The sequence below is a fragment of the Ostrinia nubilalis genome, chromosome 11 (assembly GCF_963855985.1).
Source record: "Ostrinia nubilalis chromosome 11, ilOstNubi1.1, whole genome shotgun sequence".
Classification (NCBI taxonomy): domain Eukaryota; kingdom Metazoa; phylum Arthropoda; class Insecta; order Lepidoptera; family Crambidae; genus Ostrinia; species Ostrinia nubilalis.
Genome location: NC_087098.1, coordinates 1,930,339 through 1,943,218, shown reverse-complemented (window position 1 = coordinate 1,943,218; position 12,880 = coordinate 1,930,339). Strand labels below are relative to the sequence as shown.

The window sequence follows — 12,880 nt, the reverse complement described above, 5'->3', positions numbered from 1 at the left end:
TAGGTACTCCTCTGTTCAAAATAACAAGCGGATGTTAAATAAAGATTATTTAACAGTTAGTTGATTGATGTCATAATTATTATGAGCTTAAAATTAATACTACTTTATATTTAAAAATTCATCAAAATAAAACCAGCAATGACATGATAGCAAATTTATTTCATTAACCTATTATGATCGACATAATACAATGTAATCAATGTTAACCTGGTGGTCAAACATCCACACTTACATATCCGCGTAACTAAACAGTCATATTTCATCACCTAGTGATGAAACATAGTAATGCTAACGAAATTCAGCTAAATTTATCCACCAATTTTGTACACCAAAGGCATTACGACTTAACATCAATAATATTACAAATGGGGGCATTTCATTTTGGGCCAGGGAGGTTTTTTTTACATAATTTTATTATGTTACTTGTCGTGTGTGATGTAAACCGACCATAGCATCTTTAACTCGTGATATAATCTCTCTTTAGTATAGGAAACTCGATATTTGACACATCCAATTTCTGTAACCATCCTAAATAATTGGTGTTATTTTGTCATGTACATGATATGAGTGCAAACCAGTTCGTCTATGTACAATATTATCGCCAATGACGCCTGTTTATCCGGTTTGAAAAATCAAGAACATTTCTTAGCTATTACTAACTATTATCTAATAACATCTCAGATTTACTTTCCGACTCTCGCAAAGTTTCGCATCGGGTCATACAGCCGACAGTGTTGCCATATTCACGCCAGACGAATGACACTTGAACCGTAGACAAGACTGCTTTTAGCGACAACTGTGGGTCTAGACAAAGTGCAAATTATAATCGCAAACTAGTCGAAAAGTGGTCGAAAAGCCTCTTTTTTGTATGGAGTTTTGACGGATTCGATTTTCGATTCGATCAAACAGTGCGTTTTGTCTAGGGGGGCTGATGTTCTTGGCGTATTGTTATCTATGACGCAACTGCCAAATTTTTAGAGGGGCTTTACACTTTATAACGCTGTTTTCGAGTTTTCGAATAAATCTGAAAATGTCAGTTATTATGATCTCTCGCTTAAAGCGAGGTATTGACTGGCACGAACGTCGTTGTCAGAAAGTCTCGAAAATAGTTACAAAGCCCATGACTCATCTTATGACAAACGCTGACGGTATCCACCTAATTTTCTGCAATGCAACGACTAGCGAGGTCATTCTGTTGTCCCCAAATTTAATAATTCACATTTAATCGGACATGTCAACATAGGGTGGATTTTTGACGTAGGGCTAAACAGAATAACTGACTAACGAAGGCAACGACTATGAGTCACTCATAATCAGTGATGATTCATGGTAAGATCTTGTGAGCTTGCGATTGGGTGGACCACTAAGAACCTTACGACACTGATGGATGACCGACGGAAACTTCTTACCTACGCCCATTTAATAATACACAATAAATACATATAATTTCTTACTGAAATTATGAATGAATCATAAATTAAAATTATGAGATTAAAATATAAAATATGCAGTAATACATAATATATTACTTTAATGACAAAATATTAACTTAATCCTTACTTAAATTTCAAACTGGCAAACCACATAGATACATGAACTGAAATATACATAATGATGTAAACATGTAAACAATTTTAACAATTCCAATAATATTGCTTAGTTATAAACAATAACATTATCCTAATTACAATCAATTTTGTTCTAATTAATGGGGAACAACAGTAATATATCCATCAGACTATATGCATACATTCCCATTTTACAACTTGAAGGAGGTTATTTGATTTCCATTAGAAAACTTTTAAAAATATATTCTGTGGAATGCTGTGCCGTGTGTAAAATATTTCATTTGTCTCGATTACTTTGCATTGAAGGGATTTGTTGGGAATATTGTCACAGTGATAATTAAAGAGACAACACAGATATAAACTCTGGCTGCGTATGTCTGCTTCAAAACGGCAACAATATTCCATTATTACATAAGTTTGGAACAATTCTCTCACAGAGCTATGAACTCTGCAACTGCTCAAGCATATTATTATGTTAAACCGTATCTAAAGTTACTGTTTTAAAACTGATAATAGCTATATGGCGTCAAACGAATGTTTCTTTAATATAATGCAAATAGATCTGTTACTCAAACTTTATTTTAACTGTGAATGTAAATGCAAAAATGAAAATTTCGAAAATTGTGACTGTTTAAAATGCTCGTACAAATGAGAATTGTTTCAAACTTCATATTGTTATCTTACTTGGATGGATCGATATTATGTGTTGCGTATTTTTCCTGGTACGTAATTTTTGTCAATGGTGGGGTCCTGGAGAAACATATGAAGGCACCGTTCGTTCTGCGCCAGTGGGTGTCCGGCTATTTTGTTGATAAACACTTCTAGTCCTGGAAATATAAGATTCATAATCGATTACACAAGTTCGTGTAAATAAATGATGTAATAACAAATGAATTACTCATTATTATACAAATTAAGTAAAATGGGTAATAAATTCATTAGGTATTTCTACATTCCACTTTGTAATAACACAGGAATGCTGACTACAGCATATTATCACTAAACAGTTAATCATGCATTGAATAAAGATAAATGTTGATTGCAATTTGTTGTTATTGATAGTAAGATGATATGACACTCAAATACTTTGTGATGAATGCTATTGTTCACAGAAAAGAAAACCAACCACAATGCAATATAAATTGTATTGTTTAAAACTGGATACAAGTTAATAACTCATAAAAACATTGCGATGAAGTTTAAAAATTTGTTAAACCTAAGATAAAAATGTTATGGCCAATAAATAGGAGCACTCATACCGCACGCTTTAAGAAAACGTCAACATGTTTATTTCAGAAAATAAAGCCTTTCCACTTCTTTTTATAGTATTGAAAAATTGTTAAGAATATGTTAAAACTATTAACAAATTCAGAAATTCCTTGCACGTCCCGTTCCAAAGTTATGACGATTATTTAGGATCACTCACACCGCACACGGGCCGTATGAGTGCTCTTCAAAATAATGCCTTTTTATTAATAAATACGTTTTATTTCTGTTGGGAAATGTGTGCAAACTGACGAGCGAATTTGTTAAAGAATAAGTGTGACAAAACTTAAAAGCTGAAGGAATAAATTAACCTTTATTCTTTCCTCCAATATGCCGTGTGAGTGATCCTTACTTTTACCTCTATCTGCTCATATGTAGTTCGTAGGCAGACTGAGATAGTATCTAAAATTGTTAATTGTTTTTAACAATTATTTGGCATATATTTTGCTTTTATTAAGGTGATAATTTAAGAAATATCAGGCTTAGATGATTCCTAAAGGAAAATGTTGATTAGGGTACATATGATTTTTTATTTTGTGAGACTGTTCCGATTCGTCAGACGTGACAATGCAAAACCAATGCAATCTAATATGTAGTAGGTTTAGGGGCCTCCGCTAAAACTCGCGGGGGGCGTCCGTCGCCGCGGTCGGCAGTAGCGCGAGTTTTAGTGGTTTACCCCTACATCTTGAATGATAGAAATAAAGAAACATTATAATTGTTTATAGGATTGAATTCAAATTTGACTTGTAATATGAATTGAGAAAGATACTCACGGTTTTATTTAAATAAATTACAAATTTCTCAACAAAACTGTTTTTTTTTTGGTTGGACTATAAAATACGATAAAATAATAATTATTAAATCTCACATGTGAACTTCTGATGAATCGAAACAGTCTCTCAAAATAAAAAATCATAGGTACGTACCCTAATCACCATTTTCCTTTAGGAATCATCTAAGCCTGATATTTCTTAAATTATGACCTTAATAAAAGCAAAATATATGCCAAATAATTGTTAAAAACAATTAACAATTTTAGACACTATCTCAGTCTGCCTACGAACTACATATGAGCAGATAGAGGTAAAAGTAAGGATCACTCACACGGCATATTGGAGGAAAGAATAAAGGTTAATTTCTTCCTTCAGCTTTTAAGTTTTGTCACACTTATTCTTTAACAAATTCGCTCGTCAGTTTGCACACATTTCCCAACAGAAATAAAACGTATTTATTAATAAAAAGTCATTATTTTGAAGAGCACTCATACGGCCCGTGTGCGGTGTGAGTGATCCTAAATAATCGTCATAACTTTGGAACGGGACGTGCAAGGAATTTCTGAATTTGTTAATAGTTTTAACATATTCTTAACAATTTTTCAATACTATAAAAAGAAGTGGAAAGGCTTTATTTTCTGAAATAAACATGTTGACGTTTTCTTAAAGCGTGCGGTATGAGTGCTCCTATTTATTGGCCATAACATTTTTATCTTAGGTTTAACAAATTTTTAAACTTCATCGCAATGTTTTAACATATTTTAAGTAAAACTTCCTCGATTTTTGTTAAGATTGAAGCAAGGATCACTCAATCCACATGCACATACTGTATATCTATGCTGATAAAGTAGTTATTGTTGTAAGAAAAATCAGTATTTTGATAATAAACACTATTATATTGTTGAGTACATTGACATTATTTATCGAAATGCTAGACAATGTGAAATGAGATAGTGAACAGTATTTTTTACTGAATAAATACCATTATCTTACACTCATAATGTACTGGCAACTATCCAAGTATTTTCTGAACATAGATTAATGATTATTTATTAACTGAACTGGCAAACAAAATTTGACTCACTAGTTTAAGGTTTATAATTGTTGTCAGAACAGAGCAACCTTTCTCCTACAAGTTTGAGAGTTCGGGCAATACTGTATTAAATTTTCTCACAGAATAACAGCTGACGTCTACAGTAGTCAAATGCACATTATCATTCAAGATCGAATGCAGCTGTCATTTATATTATTTTGCAACAAGAATGTATTGTGTAGTTAATTGTAGATTCCCAATTCTTTCAAGAAGATCGTAGCACTTAGTTAAGAGTAATATCATACCTTTTCTGCGGTCTTCAATGAATTCCTCTTCGAATATACCATCATCTCCACGGAAAGGTAGCTGTCTCTTTAGCGCTTTGCCTGGCAAAGGTGGAACTACAATCTGTAATACATGTTTAAAACTATTTAGGACACATAAAACACTATTTCGGACACATAAAACACTATTTCAGACACATAAAACACTATTTCGGACACATAAAACCCGAATTAAAACACAATCTACATTTGGCCACTTTTTGTTTGGTGTCACTGATAAACAAAAACATTTATCACAATGGTGACTAATATCATTTTTACCTTACTATCTCTTTCCAATTCATTTCTCAGCCATTCAAAGTCACTGTACCGCCGTCTTACGCTTGACTCTTTAACTTTGAACACAGGTAGATTGGTCTGAAATAAAAAAGAACCACTTAGAACTACGATAGAACATTACCCTCACTGACGCATGCAGCGGGCGGACGATACGCCCACCAAATCCGTGACGTACAAACACAGATCCCGCGTCAATTGTTAATTTAATTATATCAAATTGATGATACACGATCGAGGCTTACCCTCATGCGAACTTCGTAATCCGTGTAGCGTTTTTTCCCTACTCCCATAGTTGTCACTGGGTTCACTACATCGATCTCGAGGAAGTTTGCCGGCGCCGCGTAAGCGTCGTCTAAAGTCTGTTTTTTAACATTTAACCTTCTGGTTGCGTCGGCTGTTGTGTCCTCAGCCATCATAACGCTTTATTTTTTTAAACAATCACAAAAGGATAGGACGGCCCACTATTCAAAAAGGAAATGAAAAATGACATGTACGAAACATTCTTGACGTTTGGAAAAATGGCGATGTGTCATGCTAAATGTCAAAAAACTACTATTGCCATTATACAGAAAATAAAACTACTAATGACAAAAAAATAATTTTCCGCCCAAAAAAAAAACAGACGATGAAAAAAAAAAAAACCTTTTTTTCCTATGGATTGTTTAATGGTTTGTAACGTGTTACAAAATACGAAATATTAATTTTTACTTTAATACTTAGGCATCATGGTAGAATTTCAAATGTTTTAATGCGCAAACGTAGAACTGTAGAATAGAACTCGTATTTTTGCTCAATGGCAATCGCTGCTAGAAATCTCACGATTTTGCTAATAAATATGTAATGAATGGTGATAATTATTGTTTCTCAGAAAACAACAACGCAGTATCATGTGATAATTAAATTCATAAGTTACTTAAGTACCACAATGCGTTATTAAGTTGTCATACACTTTATCCACTCCCGGGACGTTTCGTGTGTTGAAACCCTGGGACTTTTTCCAAATTGTCTCGTGTCGACTGTCGCGAAACCCTGAAACTGCCGAGATTTTTCAAACCGTAACATTCACCTTGCACTGCTTGTGCATTTGCCAAGCCAATGCCAAGCAATCGTACAGAATGGGGTTACTAACTAGAGTCCAGAAAAAAAATCCTCATGATATTTCTTATTTATTTTTGTGCTAAGATGTCTGTACAATCACATGAACTGGCTCATGGGGTCTTCCTCGCGCCGTCGCTTCATCATATAGGCCTCCATTTCCTGGTCAGTAGGCGCTTTGACTTCCACCATGCTGTTGTACGGCCGCTTGCGCTCGTCCACAGACAGAAGGAAGTCTGCGTGCCTCTGCTGTCTCTCTTCTTTCTCGAGAGCCTGAGGGAAAAGAGTATAGTGTTTATAAAATGTTTGAATACTCATAGATTGAAAATACAGTGTAATAAATGTATCATGAAGCCCGTAAATAAGCATTGAACACATAAAATTGTGAAAATATTATTTGTCTCGAAAAATGCTTTTTTTTTCTAAAAAAAAGTGCACCGTATGCGCAGCGCGAACGTAAATTCGTAATAGGATTTAAATACATCCCTTTTTTTGACATAGATAATAACGTTTTCCCGGCTACGGGTTTATAAATTACCTTTTTGAGTTTATCCTCTTCCTTTTTCTCCTTTTTGAGGTCCTTCCTCTTCTTCTTTTTGGCTTTTTTCTTATTTTTCTTCTTTTTACTTGTCTTCTCCGTCTTCGATCTGATATCTGCCTCGGATTCTGACGAACTGCTTTCCGAGCTTGAGTCTGATGATGATTTGTCTGACTTTTCTAAAACACAAGATAAATTTATGGGCTATTTTATTAGTTATGTTTCGTAATCTTCCCATTAATTAAAAATGTTGCATTATTTCTTATTTATAATGCCGGATCACATACCTTTTTCCTTTTTCTCTGGCGATTCTTTGGCGGCGCTGGAACTAGCGGTAATTTTGTCCTTATCTTGTACTTCTAATACCACCGACTTGCCGGCTTCACCCACGCAGTATGACATCTGAAAATGTGTTATTGGTTAACCGAAATCTATTTCTGTATACAAAAGTAAACCAAATGGTAAGAAAAGTTCTTGCAGAACAGTTTAGGATTTACGAATGCACTATAAAACTTTTTGTGATCAAAAACAACACGGCATATTTTTTTTTATCGACAACGAGGAAGCTCTTGGCTTGTATTTCACCTGATGGTAAGTGACGATCAGGCCAAAGGTGGAAGCGAGCTCAACCACGGACGAACTGGCTAACTTACCTCTAACTTCCGGAACACAACAATGCTGTTAACATTGTTGTTATGGTGACAGACTTAGATAAGATGGTGGTAGCTAGCCAGGCGGACTTAGAACAAGCCCTACCACCAACCAAACCGAACAGAAAAATCTGCCCCACTGGGAATCGAACCCGGGACCACTGCGTCTAAAGTAGGTGGTCTTATCACTAGACCACAGAGGCGGTATTATTGTATGTGGGTGGTTCACCTTGATGAAGGAGTGGCAGCATTTGTAGCCCCACTGCCCGTCGCGCCAGTACGAGCCCCACACGCTGGTGTGGTTGTTTATAAGCACGTCCTCTTCGTATTTACTCCTGAAACGTTATAAAGTTATATAATTATTTTCAAAGCACATCCTGTATTGTACTGGGAAATAGTGTCGCTAATAAGGATCAAATATCTAGGAACAAACGCTTCTAAACTACCTACTATCAACAGATTTTTATGCGTCAGAAATGTTGAAAATAATATTAAGAAACAGATGCAAGCCTTTCAGGCACCATTATCGATGACAGCATAGATCAGTAGTTCTTAACCGGTGGTCCGCGGACCACTGGTGGTCCCTGGAGGCATTCCAAGTGGTCCACGAAGACACTTGACGTGATATAGAGTTAACACAACGCAAACGGCGTACAGTGGGCGAGAAATCGACCTCCCATTTCATAAAAAAAGTGGTCCCTGACAAGACAGAAATTTGGTAGAATGGTCCCTCGTGACTTAAAGGTTAAGAACCACTGGCATAGATGGTGCTATATGTTTTTTTTATAGCTAAGCAAGGCATTAGGAACCACTGAACTATCTTCTATGCAAAAGATCGTAGGTAGTGTATCATACCTAAGACGGTAAAAAAACTGAAGTTTGTACTCACTTAGCCAACTGTTTCTCTGGTCCCTGCACCAGCGTTCCGTCTCTGTTGTACCGCGTGAACACCTCGCTCTGAGCCAGGAGCAGCTCCCGTGGTGGCGCCTTGAGGTGCTCCTCGCCTCCGTACTTCTCCAGGACTGATTGTTTCACCTGTGGAACATAAAGGAAAGGTTTGAGTGAAAATATGTTTTAAACTTGTCTTCTTATGTTCATCTAAATTATAACTCAAAGGTGACTGTCTGACTGACTGACATAGTGATCTATCAACGCAAAGCCCAAACCACTGGACGGATCGGGCTGAAATTTGGCATGCAGGTAGATGTTACGACTTACGTAGGCATCCGCTAAGAAAGGATTTTACGAAACTCCACCCCTAAGGGGGTAAAACGGGATCCAGCGTACGAAGTCGCGGGCGGCCGCTAGTATAAATACATTTTTTTAACGTCGAGGAAGCTCTTGGCCTGCCTCTCACCTAATGGAATGTGATGATCAGGCCGAAAGTAGAAGTGAGCTTTACCCAGAATCCTCAACCACGAGGAAATGGCCTCCAACCTCCAACTCTCGGAATACAAAAATGTTAACACTATTGTTACGATCACAGATTTATATAGGTAGCTAGCCAGGTGGACTTAGAACAAGTCCCACAGAACTCTACTCATTAAGCCTGCTAACAGCCTGGCTACTTGGTATCAGCGGCTTTATTTCGAAAGAATATTGTCGATTGTCGACAACTTGTACCCGCATGTGTCGCCCAGCGACTTTTGACTACATAAATTATTAGCGACAAGTCTGTGACTTTTGACAGCATGTCGGCAATATTCTGTGATCTGCATACCTATTCATTTGCCTACTGACAAAAAAGTCAAACCAAATCGAGACCTCAGGGAGGCACAATGAGCACAGTAGTACCCACCTGCGTCTTGAACTGCTGCTTGCGCTCGGCGTACTGGCGCTGCAGCAGCTGCAGCTTGGTGGGCTCGGCCAGCAGGTGCACGTCCAGCCCGCGCGCCTGCGCCTCCCACGCGAACACCTGCGCCGCGGCGTGCGAGCGCGTGTCGCCCGTGAACCGCACGAAGTTCTCGCCCGCGTATTCTGACCTAGGATATAAATAAATGAATAAAAGTTTATTTAACAACTTTATCATTTTACATTGCATTGTACCATCGGCAACAGTGTTAACTATCCATTGCCTGTCATGTCGTCTCGTTCTATCGCAAAGAATCACCATTTGATGAGAGCGAGAGCAAAAACAGAAATGGATAGTTAACAGTGTGGCCGTGTGTACATACTTTTCCTTAAAGGTGACAATGGAGTTGTAAAAGCTTTTTCTTTTATTGTGATAAAAAATATGATTGTTTTGATTTTTTTTAAATAAAAAAAATACCGGAAATGGTTCTTTTGACTTATATGGTACCTATGAACTTTCTACTAAAACTACCAATTTTTTTTATACTAGCAATACTTAAACGAACGACAACGAAAAAAGTGCGAGGATTCCCCATTTCCCAAATGGCCGAACTTTTATAATCGTTCGTACCTATTGACGTACCTTACTCTATCCACTAATCTGCAAAGCTTTGACAATGACCCCCCGGCGAATAATATTTGAGGTTTAGTTATTACAACCACAGTTACAACCCGATCGAGCTAACTGCACACCACGCTGAAATGCGACTTTCCCTCGAATCGAAAATCAAATCCGTCAAAACTCCATAGAAAAAAAAGGCCTTTCGACCATTTTTCGACTGGTTTGCGATTTTATTGTGCACTTTGTCTAGACCCATAGATCATTGATGTGACGTCACGGCTGCCAAGTACGCAGCTGACTCGATCAGATTGTCATTTGTAAACTGGACAAGGGCCCATTGGCTATATATTACAAAAATTGAAACATGCAGATTTTTGACTATACCACTTCTTAGCCAATAAAACCGCCACTGTAAATGAGTATTGTGTGCTAAAGTAACATTAAATTCAAAACAAACAAATAACTTACTCGGCAGCCTCAGGGTCAGGGTTGTCCCTCATAGAGCGCGTCTTCGGGTCATAGTATGCAGAGTTGGGATCCAAGTTCCTCAAGTACTTCGCTGTGTCCTCTCTGATACGCAGATTTCTGACTGTGATACGTTGTTTGGAGTCCACCTGCAAAAGAATATGATGAATAGACATGATTAAATGCTTATATTTCAAAAATTCAAGTAAAGGTTCGGCCAAACCAACGCGTTCAGCTTGCGAGGTGGCGATCACTGCGCGAGCAAAAGTTCACACTAGGAAAAAAATCCGTTATTTTCAAACCCGCAACGTCAATATACAAGCGCAATCTGATCGCCGCCAAAGCGCCGCTTGAAGACCTGCATCGGACGCGCCGCGACCACCGTGCACGAAAGAAATGACTATTTGACCCAATAAAGCTTTTTCATAAGATTTATACATATTATAGTAGATACATGTTATGTTAACAACTGTACCTTGGTACCCGGCATGTCAACCTCATCCACATATTTGTCTTCATCTTCCTCCACATTATCCTCATCTTCCATTGCTGATGGATCTGCAAAATAAATAAATGAGTATAATATTTGAAATACTTTTAAAGTGTGTTCAATAGTGGTCCACATAAGCAAAGCTTGAATAGGCTGACTTGACTATACCTCAACAAAATATACATTTATTATGAGTCGCAAACATGTGGGTGACATTTAAATAAAATAAAATATTGGTTGAATATAAAATCAAATACAAAAAATTATCATTTCTCACCACAAAATCTAAAAGACTCAAAAGAACAACTTCAAAATAGCTACTTACCTTGTTCTAATTTCTTTGCCCTCAGTTCCCTTTTAGCATCCTCGACTTTTTGATACTCTTCAATGATGGCTTTATGTTGTAGCGGATCGTAACCATTCCACCGGTCCCTTTTGCCATCGTAACTTAAGTTCAAGTTGGGCTGGTTAAATTCATCTGCTGCAATGCCTGCATTTGTAAATCTTGCACCAATCTGCAAAATGATTGTATACTTTTGTTTTTATGTAACAGACAAAGCAAGAGGTTCTTATAAGAATTGGGATAGCAGAAACATTGTAACATAATATGAGTAGACAGAATTTATATTCCGGATATTTATTAAAGATGTTGGTGATTTTACTGATTAGGTCTGTAATTCAGTTATCAGAGTCAGGATAGCAATTTAGACTATTACCATAATGCACTATTTGTGTATTATCACAATGTCAGTGTTTACGTTAACATTAAAATCATAACAATTCATACAAACCTTCCTTGGTCTTTCTAAGCAATCTTTCTTCTTATGTGTCATCGCTCCGCAGTTCTCACATGCTCCCTTCCTGAATTTTGTGGCTACTTGAGTCTGGAAGTTCAAAGATCATTGGACAAAGTTTACACGTAATTACTAGGGTAAGCATGTGACAATGGTGCTAATAATAATTTAAATGCTTTGAAATACATCAAATGGTATAAAAACATACCTATTATAAATATAAGAGGTCATTTGTAAACTTTTAAATTAAATATTCGCAAAGTACAATTCTACAATAGGTACTTAAAGTTATTTATATTTTTTTACGTACCGTATCCACTCCCTTGTTGTAATAAGTGTCAAGCTTAGTGAATTTGGCCTCCCTGTCTTCTTGTGGCCGTTGATGCTTGAGCGTTGGCCCAGAAGTGCCGTAGTACCATGGCGCCGAGGATATGTATTGAGGAATGTGCGGATTTATGTCTTTGCCTGAAAACGAACATTTGCTGATGAGAAAAATGCAAAAAAATTGAGCCTATTTGCGAAGAATATTAACTATATTAGGGTAATAATAAATTATTTCAAAAAATCTGACCGAACAAACAACCTACATACTCTTGTTCGTTGAATACCAGCTGTATTATCGACGTTTTGCTACGCATTACTTCGTCCGAATTCTTATACTTAACAAGCTTTTTACCAAATTATTTAGTACTTTACCTGTCTCATCAACAGCAGCGGGGGCTGTTCCAGCTTTTCTAGCCTCTTCCAACTCCTTGGCTTTCCTCCAGTCCTCTCTGGACTTCTTTTTTGGTTCATCATCCTCTTCGCCAGTTTCGTCTTTATTGCGTAATATTTGGGATACCGGAGCTCTGGTATTAGTGGTCATTGTGATCAAAGAACAGTATTTTTAATTAAAAAGCTAATTAAATTCTTGATTTTATTTTAATTTACGCAAAAAAATAACATCGTGCACGAAACTACGCGAAGGCAAAACATCGAAAATTGATTGACGTTTTTGAGACTTGACTTTTGTTTTTTTAATAACATGACGTCAATTATAATGGCGATGGAATATTTTTTTAAATAACGTTACCGTTATTATGTTATGGAATGAATGAACATGAGCGAGACATCCCCTTATCTTGGAAAAGGTGCACACCTGTGGTGCACACGTAGTTCGCAGCGCATGCGCA

At 36.8% G+C, this 12,880-nt stretch overlaps 2 protein-coding genes across 2 annotated transcripts; both read right to left on the bottom strand.

Annotated features, from left to right (window-relative positions):
* Window positions 1-139: 139 nt before the first annotated feature.
* LOC135076063 (sorting nexin-12) lies at window positions 140-5,780 on the bottom strand. Its single transcript, XM_063970518.1, has 4 exons — window positions 5,506-5,780; window positions 5,246-5,341; window positions 4,946-5,048; window positions 140-2,395 (listed from the first exon to the last, which is right to left on the bottom strand). The coding sequence occupies exons 1-4, from the start codon at window positions 5,677-5,679 to the stop codon at window positions 2,268-2,270; spliced, it is 501 nt and encodes a 166-aa protein (XP_063826588.1). The 5' UTR covers window positions 5,680-5,780; the 3' UTR covers window positions 140-2,267.
* A 636-nt stretch (window positions 5,781-6,416) lies between these two features.
* LOC135075824 (pre-mRNA-splicing factor Slu7) lies at window positions 6,417-12,686 on the bottom strand. Its single transcript, XM_063970283.1, has 12 exons — window positions 12,405-12,686; window positions 12,019-12,173; window positions 11,706-11,798; window positions 11,240-11,429; window positions 10,900-10,982; window positions 10,428-10,573; window positions 9,345-9,528; window positions 8,436-8,581; window positions 7,776-7,881; window positions 7,184-7,298; window positions 6,897-7,075; window positions 6,417-6,631 (listed from the first exon to the last, which is right to left on the bottom strand). The coding sequence occupies exons 1-12, from the start codon at window positions 12,571-12,573 to the stop codon at window positions 6,458-6,460; spliced, it is 1,740 nt and encodes a 579-aa protein (XP_063826353.1). The 5' UTR covers window positions 12,574-12,686; the 3' UTR covers window positions 6,417-6,457.
* Window positions 12,687-12,880: the final 194 nt, after the last annotated feature.

What these genes read in the sequence shown, in the direction of transcription:
- LOC135075824 (XM_063970283.1), bottom strand. Translation starts at nt 12,573, where the DNA reads ATGACCACTAATACCAGAGCTCCGGTATCCCAAATATTACGCAATAAA. An exon ending in GCTTAGAAAGACCAAGGAAG is followed by an intron (nt 11,430 to 11,705) that starts GTTTGTATGAAT and finishes ATCATTTTGCAG; the next exon opens with ATTGGTGCAAGATTTACAAA. An exon ending in GCCAGAGAAAAAGGAAAAAG is followed by an intron (nt 7,076 to 7,183) that starts GTATGTGATCCG and finishes CTTGTGTTTTAG; the next exon opens with AAAAGTCAGACAAATCATCA.
- LOC135076063 (XM_063970518.1), bottom strand. Translation starts at nt 5,679, where the DNA reads ATGATGGCTGAGGACACAACAGCCGACGCAACCAGAAGGTTAAATGTT. An exon ending in ATTACGAAGTTCGCATGAGG is followed by an intron (nt 5,342 to 5,505) that starts GTAAGCCTCGAT and finishes TTTTTATTTCAG; the next exon opens with ACCAATCTACCTGTGTTCAA. An exon ending in AATTGGAAAGAGATAGTAAG is followed by an intron (nt 5,049 to 5,245) that starts GTAAAAATGATA and finishes CATGTATTACAG; the next exon opens with ATTGTAGTTCCACCTTTGCC.